Source organism: Equus caballus, chromosome 1 (assembly GCF_041296265.1).
Source record: "Equus caballus isolate H_3958 breed thoroughbred chromosome 1, TB-T2T, whole genome shotgun sequence".
Classification (NCBI taxonomy): domain Eukaryota; kingdom Metazoa; phylum Chordata; class Mammalia; order Perissodactyla; family Equidae; genus Equus; species Equus caballus.
Genome location: NC_091684.1, coordinates 11,621,951 through 11,640,998, shown reverse-complemented (window position 1 = coordinate 11,640,998; position 19,048 = coordinate 11,621,951). Strand labels below are relative to the sequence as shown.

Genomic DNA, 19,048 nt, shown 5'->3' with positions numbered 1-19,048 from the left:
AGATTCTTCCAGGTTGTTGCATGTGTCAGTAATTCATTCCCTTTTTTGCTGAGTAGTATTCCACAGTATAGATGTACTATAGTTCATTGAACCATTCACTCCTTGAAGGACATCTGAGTTGTTTCCAGGCCGGGGCTTTTACAAATAAAGCTGCTATGAACATTTCTATATGGGTTTTTTGTGAACATGTGTTTGTGTTTCTCTGCGATAAATGCCCAGGAGTGCCATTGCTGGGTCATATGGTATTTGCATGTTTGGTTTTTCAAGGATCTGCCAAACTATATTCTAGGATCCCTGTCCCATTTTACACTCCCACCAGCAATGTACGAGTGAGCCAGTTCCTCAGCACCCTGGCCATCACTGGGCACTGTCACTCTTCGGTGTTGCCGTTCTGACGTGTGCTGTGATAGCTCACCGTGTCTTGATTTGCATTTCCCTCATGACTAATCATGTTGCACACCTTTCACGAGCTCATTGCCATCTCTATATTCTCTTTGGTGAAATATCTGTTCGTGTCTTTTGCCCATTTTCTCATTAGATTTTTTTTTTATTGCTTTGTTTTGAGAATTCTTTATGTAGTCTGGATACTAATCCTCTGTCTGATTGTGGTTTGCAAATATTTTCTCCCACTGGGAGCTTGTCTTTTCATCCTTTAACAGGGTCTTTTATGGGAACAAAAGTTTTTATGAGATACAATTTATCAGTTTTTCCTTTTATAGGTAGTGCTTTTGGTACCTTCTCTAACCTGAGATGACTTTCCACCTGGATACAGGCAATGTCAGAGTAGCTTACATTTTCTTTCCATTACCTTTACTAAATGATGCTGGTTCCAGCTGGGGGCTGGTTTGTTTAGGATTGACTCGTAGAAATGGAATAGCTGTGTCAAATAAGGGGTAACTGTTTTTGAAAGGCTTTTGCTATATCTCTATATCCACATCCACATCCACATCCATATCTATATCTGTATCTGTATCCAAAATGCTTTCCAGAAAGGTGATACCAATATATACTTCTCTCATCAGGGTATGAGGGCCCATCTCACTATTTCTTGCAAGCAATGACTATTTTAGTGTTTCTGATCTTTATTGATTAGAGAGGTAAAAATGCCGGGCGATTTAAAAGCCCTCACCCACTATACGTACGCCCCCCTCACCTCCCGCCAGCCCCCAGCCCCCTTCTCCCTGCACCGTCCCTGCCCCACCCCCGCCCCGGAAGCAGACAGGAGGCATTTTCTGTCACTGCCAGTTTCCACTTCTCTGACCTCAGCCAGCCCTGACCCAGTGGGGCATTATGGGGTCACCTTTATGATTCCAGGCTCGGAATAAGGTCTGCCTTCCTTAGAGGAATGAGTGAGAAGGAAGCACGAGTGTGTTTGGCTTCAGGACTCAGGCCTTCCGTGAGGCTGATGCTCACATGTTCCCACTGTCCCATGGGCATCTCCACCTGGATGACCCACCGTCACCCTGAGTTCCTCAAACCCGAACTCAGCTTCCCCCCCTGACCTGCCCCTCCTCCTGCATTCCCCCTCCTGGGTTCCATGATCTACCCTACCATCCAAGACGGAAGTCTGAGCCACCCTGACTCCATCCACTCCCGTTCTCCACATTTACTAAATCTCTCTATGGTTGGTTAATTAACTAATGGCCTGGGCATTTAGCCTTCCAAATTTCTGTTTAATTAGGACTTGTTTTAGTTGTGAGAGACAGAAGCCCGTCTCCAATGACCATAGCAGAGAAAGAGCTTGTTGGGCTTATAGAACCGAGATGTCCACAGAGAGGGTCTCACTGCAGGGGTCACTGAGTCCAGAGGTTCAAAAGATGACACTGGAGATCTCTCCTTTCTGGATCTTGCTCTCCTTTCCTCCATGATGCCTTGGTGCTTGGGGAGGTGCTCCCAGCACCCCAGTCCCCCAACTCCAGGCTTCCACGCTTCCTCCAGCTAATGGTCCAGCCTCCTGATCATCTCCGTCTAGGAATCTGACTGGCCCTGATGTGTCACATGCCCTCTCTGGGATCAGTCACTTATGCCCCGGAATGTGGGAGTCTCTGATTACCCAGCCTGAGTTATGCACCCTCCCCTAAAGGGGAAAGGTGGGCCCAGGTTAATGACGGCCACATCAATATCGCTTGGAGCACTTTCTCAAAAGATAAAATACAGCACATCTCCATTATGTTGTTTTTTTCCCTCTCTATTCCCACTGTCACAGCCTTGTTGCCTCACGCCTGGATCAATGCAAACTAGCTTCTCTGCCTCCACACTCCCCACCCCCGTCCCGTCCATGCCCACAGTCTTCTCCCAGACGGTCTTTCTCTGTGAGGATGCACTCGGGGGTCCCCACGTCCTGCTTACAAGTGAACTCTTGGAAGGAAGGAAACTCCTGTCCACAGATTCAGGGCTAGGCATTGAGGACCAGCAATGTCACCAGTGCAGAGGGTGAGGGACCGACCTGCCCAGTCCTGCCCCTTGCCTTCCTCATACACCCTTGGGCTGCAGATTCCTCTCCCTCAGTTGTCTAATTTCCCCTGGGTAGCTGTGGGCCGGGTGGGAGCACACCCAGCAGCTTAGGCCTGGGAATAGAAACCAGCCAGGACTGTCGCTCTGGTGCCGCGGGGGGTCCCGTTCACTGTGACCTGTCCTAACAGCAAGACTCCTTTGCTTTCAGCAAGAGGACTCCGGCTTGCATAACATCATCCTGTGGCCACCGAACCCTGAACTCCCGCAGGTACTGGGGAATGAGCTCGGCATGCTCTGCTTTCCAGCCCCTTCCTAACAACTAGACGGGTGCAGACTTGGCGTGGCATGTTCATTCGTATTTTTAGGTTTTCTCCTCCTCCTTCTCCTGTTGCCTCCTCCCATCCGCCTCAATAAGTTGTAAAACACAATAGAATCGGCAATATATATTTAGATTTTTTAAAATAACGTTTTGGTGTACCTACCCAAGAGCCATCTCGGTCGATATGCTGTGAGATGCTGAATGAGGCTCAAGTTTTCAATGTAACGCAGATGCTGAGAGCCAGTACTAACCCTTCCAACCTCTTCTACTTGGATTTCCTTTGTCTTGGAGTGAGGCTGCCTGTGGGGTGGCGGCCCCACCTTCGCCACCAGCGGGCAAAACTGATTTGTCTTTAAAAAATTGAATGCTGAATTCGTGGTCAGTGTTGTCATGCAAAAATGCAGCTGGCTGAGTCTCATAGCTTTAGCTCTGCCTGAAAGGTTTTGCCATCGATGGGGGAGGAGGGCAAATTGGGAGCTTTGCATCCATCTCATGGAGATTTTTCCTGAAGAGAATGTTGAGGTTGGTGTGTGCCCGTGGGTGTGGTCAGGATGACGCTCTGAAATCCCGTCACACCCTTGAGGAGGGGAGTCAGTCACCCAGGTGCTGTGCCCCTTGCTTTAGGAAACGAGCCGCTGCACCCCGAAGGGTGACTGCCAGGTAGGTCGGCTTGGTGCGCTTGGTTCTCTGTATATCCCCACCAAACAGTGGTGTGTGTGCTCGTGAAAGAACTTAACCATCTGCGTAGAGCATAGTGAAGCCTTTCACACACCTGATTTCATCTGATTCTCGTCGTGATCCTGTGAGGGCGGCAGGCCCAGGCTGACCACTCTTGTTTCACAGACACACAGGTTCGGAAGGTTAATCATCCCAGTCATTTGGGAGGAGTGAGAATTAGAACCCTGGTCCTAGAGGGTCACAAAGAGTGGCCAGGCCAGTGGTTTTCAAACTGGGTTCTTATGTGTAGCTCGGGGCTTGCTACAGCACTCTGCAGCAGAGCTAAGATCTCGGCGACGAGGTCCCGTGTCTTGTCGTGGATGCGGTTGTTCATTCACTCAGTGAACATCTGTGGAACCCCGCTGGGTGGCAGGTACTGGTGTAGGTGCTGTGGATCCAAAGAAGAGCAAGACAAAGCAGGTCCCTTGATCCAGCGGGAAGAGAGAAAATAATGAGCAAGTGGACAAATGGACAAACCAGCAAGTAAAGAAATGTTTGTTTTTAAACTTTATTGAGTGCCTCGTTTACCAGGCACTATTCCAGCACCTGGGATCAGCAGTGAATAATTCAGCCACAACCCACCCCAGCGCAGCTCCCCTTCCACAGGGAAAAACGAACAATGTGCTAGTCAGCAAAGAGACACATAATGCAATTTCGAATGGCAACTGGAGTCAGCAGCTGTTTTTATCCTTTTTTTTTTTTATTGTGGTAAAATATACATAACATAAAGTTTACATCTTAACTGTGTTTAAGGGTCCATCTCAGTGGCATTAAGTACGTTCGCATTTTGTGCAACCGTCACCACTATCCATCTCCAGAACTTTTTCATCTTTCCAAACTGAAACTCTGTACCCATTTAACAGTAATTCCTCATCCCCCGACCTCAGCCCCTGAGAGCCATCATTCTACTTTCTGTCTCTGTGATCCTGACTACTCTGAAGACCTCATGTCAGTGGAATCAACCAGCATTTGTCCTTTCGTCACTGGCTTATTGCACTTAGCGTAATGTCCTCCAGGTTCCTTCACGTTGTAGCATGTGTTGGAATACCCTTCCTCTCTAGGTCTGAAGAATGTTCATTATATGTATACTCCACATTTTATTGATCCATTTATCTACTGGACACTTGGGTTGCTCCCCGCTGTTGGCTGTTGTGAATAATGCTGCTATGAACATGGGTGTCCAAATGTCTGCTGGAGTCCCTGCTTTCAGTTCTTTTGAGTATATACCCCAAAGTTGAATTGCTGGCTCATATGCTAATTCTATGTTTAACTTTTTGAGAACCCCCATACTGTTTTCCACAGCGGCTGCACCGCTTTACATTCCCACCAGCAATGCACAAGGGTTCTAATTTCTCCACATCCTTGCCAACTCTGATTATTCTTTTGTTCTTTGTTTTTAGAGAGCCATCCTAATGGGTATGAGGTGGTAGCTCATTGTGGTTTTGATTTGTGTTTCTCTAATGATTAGTGAGACTGAGCGTCTTTTCATGTGCTTATTGGCCATTTGTATATCTTCTTTGGAGAAATGTCTATTCAAGTCCTTTGTCTATTTTTTAATTGAGTTGTTTGGTTTTTGTTGTTGTTGAGTTGCAGGAGTTCTTTATATATTCTGGATATCAATCCTTTATCAAATATATGATTACAAATATTTTCTCTCATTTTGTGGGTTGGCTTTTCATTGTTTTGTTAGTGTCCTTTGATGCACAAAAGTTTTTAATTTTGATGACGTCCAGCTTACCTATTTTTTAATTTTGTTGCCTGTGCTTTTGATGTCCCAGCTAAGAAATCAGTGCAAGTCCAATATCATGAAGCTTTTCCATAGGAGGCTATTTTCATGTTTTTTATTGAGATGAAATTCACATAACATAAAATTAGCCGTTTTAAAGTGTATGACTCAGTGGCATTTCGTACCTTTACAATGCTGTGTGAGCACTCCTTTTATCTAGTTTCAAAATATTTTCATCACCCCCGAAGGAAACCTCCTACCCATTAAGCAGACACTCCTCATTCTCCTCATCCCCCAGGTTCTGGCAATCACTAATCAGCTTTCTGTCTCTATGGATTTACATATTCTGGATGTTTCCTATAAATCAAGCTATACAATACATGACCTTTTGTGTGTGGCTTCTTTCCCTTAGCATAATGTTGTGGCGGGTATCAATACCTGCCGCTGTTTTGTGGCTGAGTAATATTTCGTTGTGTGGATGTGCCACATTTTTCATCCGTTCATCTGTTGATGGTCTTTTCGGTGGTTTCCACTCTTTTGGATATTGTGAGTAAGGCTGCTATGAACATTGGTGCACAAATATCTGTTCAAATCTCTACTTTCAGTTCTTTTGGGTATATACCTAAGTGGAATTGCTGGATCATATGATAATTCTATGTTTAAGTTTTTCAGGAACCATCAAACTTTTCCACAGTGGCTGCACCATTTCACATTGCCACCAGCAATACCTGAGTGTTCCAGTTTCTCTACATCCTCACCAACACTCAGCGCTTCCTGTTGTTGGTGTTTGTTTAATTACAGCCATGCTAGTGGGTGTCAAGCGGTATCTCATTGTGTTTAGAGACTGTTTGGTGAGTGGTCAGAGGAGCCCTCTCTGTAGAGGTCTGATGTGCTAAGAAGGGGATAGCCACATAAGTTGTGGAGAAGGAGCATTCTGGAAAAGGGAACAAGTGTAACATGTCAGGGAGGAACAAGCTGGTTGTATTTTAAGATCAGTAAAGCATGCCAGTGTGGCTGAAGGAGGGTGGTGAGAGAAGCTGTGGTGAGAAGTGAGGCCAGGAGGCGGGTGAGCACTCAGTCTTGTAGGTCGCTCTTGGCCTTGGGAAAGAGGCTGGCTTCATCCCGACTGTGAAGCAGAGCCGTTGGAGGGTTTTCAGCAGAGGAATGACAGGAACTGGTGTGAGATTTTGAAAAGGGGGCTGTGGTTGCTCTGAGAGAGTGGTCTTTAAGGGGCAGAGGGCAGAAGGGGGGAGGGACATTAGCTAGGAGGCTATTTAGAAGTCAAAGGCGGAGATGACTGTCACTTGGAATGAGGTGGCAGGGAAGGAGGTCTCTAGACTCGGGACCTATTTTGAAGGCAGAGAGGACAGGCTGGATGACAGATTGAATTCGGGGGTGGGAAAGGAGCAGAATCAAGAAAGAGCCTGAGGTGTTTGGCCTGAGGCATGAGCTAGATGGGAATTTCATTTCCTGAGATGGAGAGGATTGGAGGATGGGCCAGTTTGGGGAGAAGGAAGAGAATCAAAGGTTCTGGTTTGGCCATAAAATGTGAATGACTATTGGGCGCTCCAAGATCTAACAGGCATTTGGGTGCACAAGAGGTGGGGCTTAAAATGTGTGGTTGAGTCATCAGCATTGGTATTTAAAGCCATGTGACTGGATGAGATCACCTGGGGAGAGAATGAGAGATGGGAAAGTGGACCCAGGACTAAGCCCCGAGATGTGCCAACATTTAGACATGAGCCTGGGGGAAGGGGGAGTCTTTGAAGGAGTCGGAGCTGGCTGAAGACAAAGGAAAATGAGGGACCTGGGAGAACATAAGAGGAGAATGTCAAGAGGTAGAGAGGGTATGACAGGTGCTTCTGAGAAACAAGGAACAGACACCTCTCCGTTGATTTGGCAAGATGGAAGCCACTGGTGATGAGGAAAACCTCATATTGCCCTGCAGGCCCCTGACGAGCACAGTTTCAGTGGAATGACAGGGGTGCAGGCTGGATGGGGGAGGGTTGATGAGGGAATTGGACATAAGGCTGTGGCAAGAGGTGTGTAGCTAATCCAAGAAGTTTTTCTAAATAGGGAGCAGCATATTGGGACAGTAGCTAGAGGAGAGAGTTGCATGAAAGATTTAGTTAAAGCCTGAAGATACTAGATTCCTGTGTGTTCTTGAGAATGAGGGAGAGAGGCAGAGATCAATGAAGGACAGGGAAGGGAAGGGTCAGCTGAAGGAAGGCTGGCCTTGAGTGTTTGAGAGGGAGTAGGATGGGAGCAGGGGTGGGCTTAGAGGAGAGACACTTCCACCATTGGGCATTGGTGGAGAAAAGACAGAAGCAGACATACCTGGGAATCATGAGGGTGGGAGGAGGGCGAGATGAGGAGGTCTCTTCTGATGGCTGAAACTTTTCGAAAGCCATTCCAGTGTCTATATGTTTCTGTAGTTAGAGTCTCAGAAAAAAAATGAATTTCAGCTGTAGAAATTGTGGTCAATGCTATGCAGCAAGAAGGCAAGTGCAAAGACAGCTGGCCTGGCCCTGAGCGTCAGGGCAGGCTCTCCCGGGGAGCTGCTGTTGGAGCTCAGAGTTGAAGGATGAGTGGGAAATAAATGGGACCTGGAGAATTGAGAGCAGGTGACTTCGCATGCCTCCCCCACCCAGCCCAGGCTTCCTCGGGGCAGGTCCCCCTGGTTCCTGGCTCAGCATCCAAGAGACAGCCCAGGCCTGAGGTTTGTTTCTGAAGGCGACCTCAGCACTGTGGCCTCAGGTTATGGAATTCTCTGACATCCATGGAACAGAGGGCCAGGAGAGCAGGAGAATCTGTGCTACGTGACCCAGCCCTGGAGTCGCGATGACCCAGAAACGTGATGGAGCACGTTTCTGCAGGCTGAGGCTGGCTGTGGCCCAGGCACTGTGGGATCAGTATTTCTCTTGGTAGATACACAGCCTGTAAGTATGCGCCTGTGTTGTTTAAAGCTACAAATGCTTGGGGCTCCGAGTTGAACTGGGAAGTATTTTCCTTAGTTTCTGAGAAAGCCAACATTACAACAGCATGAAACCAACGCTGAAAGAAATAGCATCTTTCATATTCTACTGGTGGAAGGTAGGCATCTGGGATGACTTAACTGCATTTAATGAGAAAGAAATTGAGCAAAGAGACAATTAACCAGCACGAACTCGACGTTCATAGCAGTGGAGAGCTCCTTTATTGTGACCGTCCGCTCCCACAGCCTCTCTTGCAGGAATCACCCAGCCCAGGGTGTGGTGCTAATTTTCACTGCAACGATTATTAAAGTTTGTGAACTCCATGGCTCCAGGTTTGGGCCGGATGCATCTTCTGAAGAATCTGATTAACTGCTTTAGCTCTGAGATAGCCACTGGGGCCTTTAATTAATGAGTTTTGAATCAGTTTCTTCTTTGTAATAATCATAACTAGCATCTGTGAGTGTTTACTATGGTCTAACCTTGTGCTGAGTGCTTCTTGTGCATTATTTTATTTCACCTTCAAAACAACTCAATAATTATGATCCCCATCTTCCAGATATGGTCCTGGAGGCATAGAGCCTGACAGCTTACAGCTAAATAAGCAGTGAAAAGCTTGGATTTAACTACTGCACCTTATTCTTGAGTCAAGCCTTGTGCTGCTCTAGCGTGAAACTGGGTGGATGTAGGAATTCTAGAGGAGCGAAAAGTAAGGTTTATGTCTGCATTTCAAATATAAAGCAGTAAAAATCACAGGACACTGTAGACCATCCTGACAAACCCAACTCTTCGAATAAAGAGACTCTCTCACCATTTGTACACTTCTTAGCCATATTGACAAGGTGGCCCTGTCACCCACCTTGGCAGGCAGGCCAGGGACTGTGGTCCCCATTTTACTGATGGAGAAACAGGCTCCAAGAGGTGAAATGATTTGGGTTTTCTGAACTGGTCCAGCTCTCTTTAAATTATATTGCTTCTAAAATATTAAACACATACAGGGCATTATTGTTGAGCAGTGTTTTGAAGTCTTAAAGCTTTTCATTTCCCTGCAAACTAAAGATGCCAGAACACGTCAACTCTGGCATCTGTGGGGCTCCTGGGTCCTTTTGGGGTCACTCCTACCGCTGTTGACCCAGATGCTTTTGAGGAGGGGAAGATAGATACTATTTATTGGATGCGTGTTTCTCACTCGTTCACTAAACTGTAAGTTCCAGGAGGGTAGGAATTGTGTCTTTTTTTTCCTAATTAAACTTTTATTTGGACTATTTTCAGATTTACAGAAAAGTTGCAAAGATAGTACAGAGAATTCCCACTTTTTCTTCCTCCAGCTTCCTCCAAACTCAACGTCTTAGCCCATCTCTTTAAAGCTTCTGTGTCGACCTAGAATGTAGACTCAGTGCTTCCCAGACACGAGGCAGAGTCAACAAGATCTCACTGCCAGCTCGAGTCTCTTATTTCCTCCATCTTTTAAAGATTGGGGATTCAAACCCAGCTCTCTCTGACTCCAAAGGTTGGTTTTCTACCATACTACATCAGAAACATTCCGTTCGGGAAAGCCTAAAATTCCACCTTGGGGCCTCCCTTCTTGGCCTGACGGAGTACCTGCGGGCCGAGCCTTGGGGCTGTTGGTGTCGTCTGCTGCCAGTAGGAGTGAGCGGCTTCCGCCTCTCATTTTCACCTTGGAGGGGAAGAAATGTTTGGGATCTAGCAGAACTGGTCTGACCATTTGCCCTCTCTTGACGGGGAAGATGGGCAGCCCGCAGGCCCCAGCCCCGAACATGTGTTGCTCCTCCATATTTGGCAGCCTGGCAGTTGTTTCTGAAACCCGATGCCCAGCGCCATGGGGACGACCTTTGGTCTACTTCCCAGCATTCACCTGCAGTCACACTGCTCCCAGAAGCCTGTTCAAAGAGTGGGCGAGTTGGCAAGACACTCTGGTCGTGATCTAACCATGTTAATTAAGCCTCTTTCTCGGCCTGACCAGTAAGCCGAGGTCTAGAGAGAGGGAACACATTTAAGAGGTAAGGTGAAGGGATTTTTTTTTTCGGTAGTGAAACACTTTAGCTCTTGATAAAGTGTATTTTTTTCAGGACTGGAAAGTTGCTGTGACTGTTTGAAATTGCTTTAAAATAGACCCAGGGTCTGGAGCATTCCAGAGCCAAAGAAAGGCTGTTTGTTTACCCAAGCAGTGGCAGCAAAGGAAAGATTGGAAGAAGCAACTTGACAAGTCAGTTTGTCATGTGGAGGGTTGCCAATGCTTTTTTTCCAGCCCGCGCTTTGGAAGTGGAAGGGTAACTTTAGAAACGTGTGCTGTTTTGCAGTGACGTCTGTTGACACAACAGACCCCTTGAGATCGTGTAAGCAACAGGGCTTAGGACCGTTGCTAGGATGGGGAAACTGGACGGAGGCCTCAAAGACACGGTGGGAAATGTAGCAAAAGCGAGAGTTCTGAGGACCGGGCGTGCTCCCCACCCCCGTTCACTGAAGTGGCTACCAGACTGAACGGGAATAATCTATTTTTCAAACATTCAACAAATATTTATGAAGTGCCCCTCTGTGCCAGGTGCTATTCTGGGCATTGAATCTAGGCTCCTGTACCACATTATTCATAAATGTCCAGTTGTTTTAGTTACTTGGAGCGTGGCAGGAAGATGTCAGGGATCGTAGGCAGCTATTCCCACTGTCTGGGGAGGCGGTATAAGGTAAAGCTCAAGAGCACGGGCTCTTGCCTCCAACCCTCTGGGTCCAAGTCCTGGCTCCACCACTTCCACACTGTGACCTTGGGCAAGTGGCTTGACCTCTCTGTGCTAAGTGACCTTATCTGTAAAATAGGGTTGTTGTAAGGATTGAATGAGTTTAAATAAGTAAAGCACTTAAAAGAATAATACTTGGCACATAGAAAGTGTTCGTAATAATAAATTTGCTATTATTTTTATAGCAGAAAAAGTGCTATGTACGTGTTGGGTGTTATTATTATTGTGGAAAGAGCATTGGACTTCAAGGCAAAAGACCTGGCCAAGCCACTCAACCCTCTGTTTCTCATCTGGAAAATGGAAAACATTACTTTACCTGCCTGTTTAGCTCACAGGGGTTTGGTACGACTCGGATGGATGTCAGAGCACTTTGAAAAGTGCAATGTGCCATTCCCATGGATAGTATTCTCGCTTTCATTTTAACTCCATCCAGATATGGTTTTGTTGGAGGGAACTGGTATTCTTCTTGCAGATTAGCTTTTTATTAGGAAGAAGAGTGGGGTTGAAAAGGGAGAAAGGTGGACTCTTTTTTCTTCAAAGACGGATCTGAGCCCATGTTATATTTCCTTAGCCTGAGGAACCGGAGCATGTGGTCCCTTTTTTCTCCTTTAGTCAGAGCAAAGATCTGTCTCCTTGTTCCATCTGTTGTTTGCATCTGTCTGGGGCGTTAGACATGTCAACGTCGTTCCAGAATTACTTTAAAGTGACCTTGATCGTAGAAGAAAGGGCAGGAGATTTATTTGTTAAATTAGTTGCAGAATAATTCACGGCAGATCGTCTGGTGATGGAAGGGGAGGCCTGGCTGCGGAAGGGGTTGGAGCTGAGGCCGGCATGACAGTTAGGCAAGTAGGAATTGGGTTATGATTTTAAAAATTCAGGACCCTGATATAAAAGTGTCACTCCCTCTGTACTGTCATTCTTGAGTTATCGTAGTAAATTTTTTAAATCGTGCATCCGAAGGTAGTGATGTTACATAGAGAAAGAACCTTGCTCAGGAGGATCAGGAGCACTTGGAGTCTGAATTTACGGTGATTTGAAGTTTGTACTGTCTGGATACTGTCCTCTGGGGGTGATTATCCTCCTAGATTCACAGATCAGGAGACTGAGGCCCCCAGGCCAGGCCAGGGGCTCTCGTTTCAGGAAAGGGTCCAGCCAGCCGGGGGTCAGCAGCCCCCCTCTTAGGTGAGGAATCAGCCCCAGCTCTCTCTCCCTCCTTCAGTATCCCCCACTGCAGGGATCAAACAGAGAGGCCTGTCCTCGCTCTGGGTCAGAGAGAATCAGATCTACCCAGACTCTGCGGCTGTGTGATATCAGCCAAGTTACTTAACCTCTCAAAGCCTCAGTTCTAAACAGGGACATGATTAACATCTTTCTCATAAGGCTGCTGCGAAGATCCAACGACATGGTTTATGGAAAGCTACTGGCTCAATGCCTAGCACCTCCTAAGTTAAATAAGCAGAAGTTATTATTGTTGTTGTTGTGTTGTTATTTTCCCCCACACACTGTCTCAGCAGAAGTGAATGGAAATTTTCTAACTGTAGTATTCCTGTTAGCACTGGAACGCCTGGGCCCCTGAGAGTTGAGGCATCTTCTATATTTTTATGCAGATGCCACTGGGGGAACGCCAGCAGCCAGTCGCACAGAGAAATGCACCAGGTGGGGGAAACATAGGCGAAGCTAAGCTGTTCTTCAGGCTGTGTCTGAAGGTCAAGGACGGCAGCCCATCCAACAGAAGGTTCAAGGTCACTAGAAGACCCCCAGGTTCAGGTCAGGCGGAGGATTTGCACCCCATTGTCCCTCGGAAGCTCCCCAGATTAGCTCACAACAACCCCAACCTAGAGGTTGATGGAGGTGGGCGGGTGGGGCCCCTCCCTCCTGGGGGGCCTGGCTCTCCTCCTTGGGTGCCCCCGTGTTCGCATCTCTGTGGTCACAGCGCTGGGGTCTGTGGGTCCCTAGACTGAGCAACTCGAGAGCAGGGATGGAGTCTTACTCATTTTTGGAGCCCCCACTTCTAGCACTGGTTCTGGCACGTGATAGGCTTTAGATGAATGTTTCTTAGGAGATTGAATGAATCAACAAATCAATAAATAAAATGTTACATTTTGGAAGGTCTGGGTGAAATGAGTTATTCATCAAATAATCTCGCTGGATCAGGGTGCATAGGCGCCGCTGGTGAACTGTTGGGCTCAGGAGATGCTTTTTGCATCTCCAGCTGCCCTCTTTAATGGGCAGGACCGAGCTGGGTCTCTCTCTGGGGTTGTGTGGGAGAGCAGTGTTCCCTGAGGGGAGAGACAAGATTTCCAGCAGGGAGCCGCAGGGAGCGCCATGAAGCCCGGAGGAGCTCCTCCTGCCTGGCCCCTGGTGCCCATCTCCACCGCGTTGCCCACAAGATGGGGCTCCTCGAGGACAGAGCTGGAGGTCATGGAGCTTGGTTTCTCCCAAGTACCCAGCAAGCCACGTGCCTAGGTCTGAGCTCCATGTGCTGGAGGAAAGAGAAGCTTTTCTAATTCACACAAAGGCACTACTCACAAGCCATGCGCCTGCCCAGAGGAGCACCACCTTCCACTTTCCACAAAGGCGCCGCACAGGCTAGGGGCCGCCCTGCTCTGAGGATTTGGATCATCGGCCAGATTCAAACAAGGTGGAGAGAAACTGTCCTCAAAAGCAGGTGCCACGGAACACTAGCTCTATGAGATGTTAACAGGTGGCCCATGAACGAAGGGTCCTGTGGTCAAGAAACTTTGGGAAACCCTGGGTTAAGTTCAATGTTATTTTACTCCAGAACTTCTCAGAACCTTCAATGCTAACGTGCATCCTGAATTTCTAAAAGAGGGCTGCATCACGGAGCGCTTCTTAAACCTATTTGACCAGAGAACACTTTGTTTCCCTCAAAGCTCGTCTAGTCATCTATGGAATATACTCTTGTGCTTGCAAGTGACAGAAATCCAGCCGGTACCAGCTAAGGCAAACAGGGAGGAAGATCTCACGTAACCTCTGGATGGAAAAGGCAGAATGAGGCTGGACCCCAGGGCCAAGTGGAGCCAAGGTCTTGACAGCACAAGGACCCTCTCCCTCTGTCTCTCATCAGCTTTTCTCTGCCTGCTGGCTCCAGTCTCTCTGGCTGCAGAGGCTGCTAGACACAAGGCTGCCAGTAACTCTTGCATTCACATTCTGCAGAACCCACCACCACATTCTTGTCCCTCTGGTTCTTTGGGGAGTTTTGCAGAAGGACCTGGCTTGACCCGAGTCTTGTGCACACCCTGATGGGCAGGGGTGTCGGGCTCGCTGATCGCCATTTCCACGAGAACCTCCGGGACAGAGGATATGGGTGGAACAGTTCCTTAGAAGAAGGCAGAGCCGGCGCCAAAGGAGGGCTTGTTTGTTGTTCAGAGAGGGGGCTTCAGGGACCAGTGTCTGGTCTGGGAAGACAAAATCGCAGACCCCTGCTGCTTTGGGAAATACTGCTTGGGGTGTATAGAAGCCCTCTCCCTATTTTTGATTTTTATATCATATTTTTTTTTTTTTAGATTGCCACCTGAGCTAACAACTGTTGCCAATCTTTTTTTTTTTTAATTGCCTTTTCTCCCGAAATCCCGCCAGTACATAGTTGTATATTTTAGTTGTGGGTCCTTCTAGTTGTGGCATGTGGGATGCCGCCTCAGCATGGCCTGACGAGCAGTGCCATGTCCACGCCCAGGACCTGAACCAGCGAAACCCTGGGCCACCGAAGCGGAGCGCGTGAACTTAACCACTGGGCCACAGGGCCGGCCTCTGGTTTTTATATCATACTTAAATGAGCATCACTTAATCTGAGCTTTTAAAATGTCTCATCTCTTTCTGTCCTGTGATTTGAAGTTTTGACTGTCCTTTATATTTTTGCAACTTGGTTTTAAAAATCAATTAAACAGCAGACAAGCTTATTGTGGGAGTTAAAGAGAAGGGGACCACCTCTCAGATCAGTTAGGACCTGAAATGGGTGGCCCCAAATTTCCAAAGGCTCATCGTTTTCTTCCTTCAGTTTTTTTTTTTCTTCACGTTTCCAGCTGAATTCTGGTAGGCAAAACCATGGGGCACAGGAGAAAGAAAATGTATTTTCATCTAGTTGGTGCCACAAACGAATTGATCACCTTAAGATCTTAAGTTAAATATCCCCACTTTCTCCAAGGAGCAGATGAGCCCCGAAGTGTGGCAGGTGTCCCCCGTCTTGGTTTCTTAGAAACTCACTGGTTTAACTGTTTCTCCTGCCTTGGGTGAGAGCAGGGGCCCTGTGTGGCTGTGCTCATCATTCATCCTCCAAGCGTGGCTCAGTGCCGGCACACAGTCAGAGCTCAGTGGGATGATAAAGCAAATGAACAACTTTGCCCTTGAGTGTTGTGGTCAGTGGCCCATTGATAAATGTTTTTGTGTTTTCAGAGGCTCCTATTTGATTTCATTTCCAATTTCTCTTTCCTCTGGCTCAGAGGCCTTCATCTGCTCAGAGTCCAAGATCCGTGCATCCACCTGGGAACAGCCCAAACATAAAGGGGAAGCCAGAGGAGAAGCCCGGAAGCACTGAGCGTGGGGCCTTGCCCAGGTAGGAGGTGGGATGGGGGACTGACACGGCCCAGTGGGGCCAGCTCTCCGTGGCTATGCATGTGTGTGCTCCATTCCTTTTGGAAAATTTACCCTTAAAAAAAGGATCCGTGGTGAGATGTTCGAAGCAGTGGCTCATACACCTGTTTGTGATTGCCTGGACCTGCATGATTGGAAAGTTAATGTCTCCCAAAGATGAAATTAATAATTACAGGCTCCCGTTCCAGCAGCGCTCCGGGTGCTTTATCTCCGTCGTCAGAACTCACAGTGAAAACGATCAGGGCTGCCCAGGGGCTTCTCGGGGGATCTAATCTGTGGCCAAGTTGGGGTCTGCATAGGACATAGGTCCAGCATGGTAGCCTATGTGGGCACTGGATGATGAGACAGGGGACTCAAAGGACAATTACTAAAGGGCCACGCCCTCAGTCCCAGGGAGGGTGGCGGATGAATTCCAGAAACCCACGAGGCCACACTGTCACAGCGGAATGTGGCCATGCAGGTGTGGCCCATCGCCCAGTGGCTCCTCATTATGACCCAGAGTCAGGTCCTGATTTCCCTGCCGCGGCTGCTGGGAAGAAGTCCAATAGAATCTTCCCGTGGAGTGCTCACCACCCACGGCCTTGGGGGCATTCACAAGCAGAGGGCCAGCAGACATGAAAATTCAGTCCCCAGAACCGACAGAGGCCAGGAACACTGGAGGCAATTAATAAGTGCTTGTGGGCTGGGTGTGTGAATAGGCCTTGGATCTGGTTAGAAAAACCCTCCTGAAGGATTGAAGCCCAGCTTCCCGGAGACTGTAATTACAGGCCTTAAAAACAAATGAACAGGAGTTCCAAAGAACAAAAATGCAAAATGAAATGATAGACACCCACCCCCCCGCCGTCGTAGATAACAGACAATGAAACTTTGGGTCACAAATGCTCAGCAAGAGCTTTTCCCCTTAAGAGTCGCATCAACATTTTTTTGCTTCAGCCTTAGGCTGCAGACGGTCACGGGTAAGTAAGAGCGACCCCTGGTGGCAGGAATTTCCACGCCTGGCTGGTGTGATTTTCCGGGTGGCTCCGGTTCTGTGGTTTCCAGAGGATGCACTTCGAACTTTTTGGCATAAACAATAGATTTCTGTAGGGAAATGGTGATCAGATGGGGCAGAGTGTTCTTTCTGCTGAGGAAATCACAGAATATGCCTTGAACAGCACCTTTGACCTCTCTTCTCTGCAAAAGGGGGGTCTCCTTTGCCTCCCAGACCCCCATGACTGTACCATTTTCACAAACTTTTTTTATCAGGGTCACTGGACAAGGGTTTTAATATTTGGCCCTAATGAGACCGGATGGCTCATTTCAATTGGCTCCAGATGGTCATGAAACTAATGGAGGGATTCATCTTTTCGGGTACTCTGCACAACAGAAGTCACTGCTGGCTGCGACCCAAGGTCCAGCTCTTCCCTCCTCATCTGCCTGAGGCTCTGGGATCTCTGGAGAGGCTTGAGAGTTATTTGGGGCCTGGGTCGCAGCTGGGTCGAGGACTAATAGAAGCTCAAAGGTCTTTTGTGTCTTTTTCCTCAGCTTTGGTCAATTATTATTTTTCCCTTGAAGAAGACTTGCCTCTCGTTGGCATGCAAATTGAGCATAGAAGAGGGGGTTTCTAAGAGCAGGCCCAGGGAAGCAACTTCCTGCTGACGATTAGAGACACAGTTCTCCTCCATAAATGCGAGCGTGTCTGTCCTACAGGGCCCTGGACTTACTAAAACTATCAACTAACAAACTATCAAGAGGTGGCCTGGCTCCTGTTCTCCAGGGCTGACAATGGGTCTGTCGTGGAGTCAGGATGTTTATAGGAAGAGAGATGTACTATTTCAGGGGGGCACGCCATGGGCATCCACAGTAATGATGACAATAGCATTCAACATTCATTTCCCAGATGGGCAGCAGACACTATGCCCAATGCTCTATGCGTACAAAATAAAATTTTATTTTCTCTAAGTCAATTCACTTCTGATTCTGCATCTCCTTCCTCTGCTAGGCTGGTGGGAATGCCCTTGTCAGCCATCCTTGGGACCCCCTCTCCTGACCCCGTGTATTGAGGCCATCATCCGTCCGTCCCCTCCCCACCCCATCACCACCGAGATGCCCACCGGTCTGGGCTACGCTGTCCCTCGGGCCCTGTGGCTGTGCTGCTTTCATGCCACCTTTGGTGGGTGGGCATCTTTGGTGAGGCCGGGAGCCCCATGGCCATTCCCTTCACCTCTCTGTGCTCCTCCCCCGGTAAGCCTGAGGACACGGTCAGGAAGCAGGGAAGCACCCTCAGACCCTTTCTAAACCCTTTTCCTGCCCTCTCTTCCTTCTAAAATGCATTTGCCTTCTCTCTCTACCTCATTGGATAACCAGCTTTTTCTCTTCAAAGGATGTATTATAGGTTTTTACAAAAGATGGGAAAAACCATTGACCTCAAACTGCTTCTGTTTTCTACTTGGAAAAAGCCCAGCGAGAAAACACAGAAAGGCCTGGAGTGGCTCCAGCTGGACCTGGAGGCAAGGGAATAAATAAGGAGAAAGGCATGTGTTACTATTTCCAAATAGCGTCCCTCTGCACGGGCGTGATCTCTCCTCTAGCGATGGCGAGACCGAGGCTTGGAGCCCTATGGCGTCTGTGTCTTAGTGGTAGAAAGTCCAGTGTTTTCTCCTCAAGGCTCTTCCTCCCTCTGAACCACATGAGAACTGGGTTTATACATCCCCCAAGGGGGTAAGTTCTTCATCCACGTGGGGAGGCCCCTCAGCTGAACTGCCTTGCTTTCCAGTTGCCATGTGGTGTCGCTGTTGTAACTTAGCCCTGCGTAGGCCAAACCCCGCAGAAGCTGGGCGGCGCCTCCCTGATGCCATCCTGAGCAAGACCCTCCTCTCTTGAGGGGCATGATCCTGCTCACCTGGGACGAAGCTTAACCCCAGGTTGTGCCTCTTACTACCCAGCAAAGTACACCCCTGAGACAGCTGCCCTGGACGCCTGTGTCTGGGCTGATTCTGGGTCCATCCCTTTCAAGGAGGCTTTCCCTCCTTGGGGGTACCAACAACCACAGATGGGCAGTCCTTTCCTTTTAAACCCTCAAAACACAACGGGTCTTATCATACAATCTTTCCCCAGGTAATGAAGCTGTTAGATTGCACCAGAGGAAACTATCATTTTTGTAGTAAAAATTTGTTGGCTAGTGACCATTTCCTGTGCTTCAATATTGAACTTGCTCATTCTTCCAAGGAAAGTATAGACAATATTTCAGAGATGAATGACTTGTCCCAGGGAGTGACCCTAAGGGTTTCCTAGTGAATTTCCAGCATGTTTGTCGCTGAAGGAGGACTGGAAACTCAGCAGGCCTAGAGTCTTAACCATCGTCTGCTGCTTCTGAGACGTGAGCAGGCATCAGGACCACCCGCAAGGCTGGTCCACACACAGATTGCTGGGCCTCTCCTCCAGAGATTCGGTTTCGGTAGGGCTGGGGTGAGGCCTGAGGATGAGCATTTCTAACAAGTTCCCAGGGGATGCTGAT

General features: G+C 48.2%; 1 protein-coding gene across 29 annotated transcripts in view; it reads left to right on the top strand.

The window, feature by feature from the left end:
* The window catches only part of TACC2 (transforming acidic coiled-coil containing protein 2), a 210,163-nt gene that overhangs the window by 22,181 nt on the left and 168,934 nt on the right, over positions 1-19,048 (top strand). For 15 of the 29 annotated variants that reach the window (XM_070257900.1, XM_070257852.1, XM_070257398.1 and 12 more), the window contains exons 3-4: positions 2,663-2,722; positions 15,402-15,514. The exons of 2 other annotated variants lie outside the window; for them this stretch is intronic. In XM_070257900.1, the coding sequence (XP_070114001.1) occupies positions 2,663-2,722; positions 15,402-15,514 (173 nt within the window). Of the gene's footprint in view, positions 1-2,662; positions 2,723-9,460; positions 10,210-15,401; positions 15,515-19,048 lie in introns of those variants that run through there. 12 more of the 29 variants (XM_070257771.1, XM_070257137.1, XM_005602191.4 and 9 more) reach the window with 4 other exon arrangements.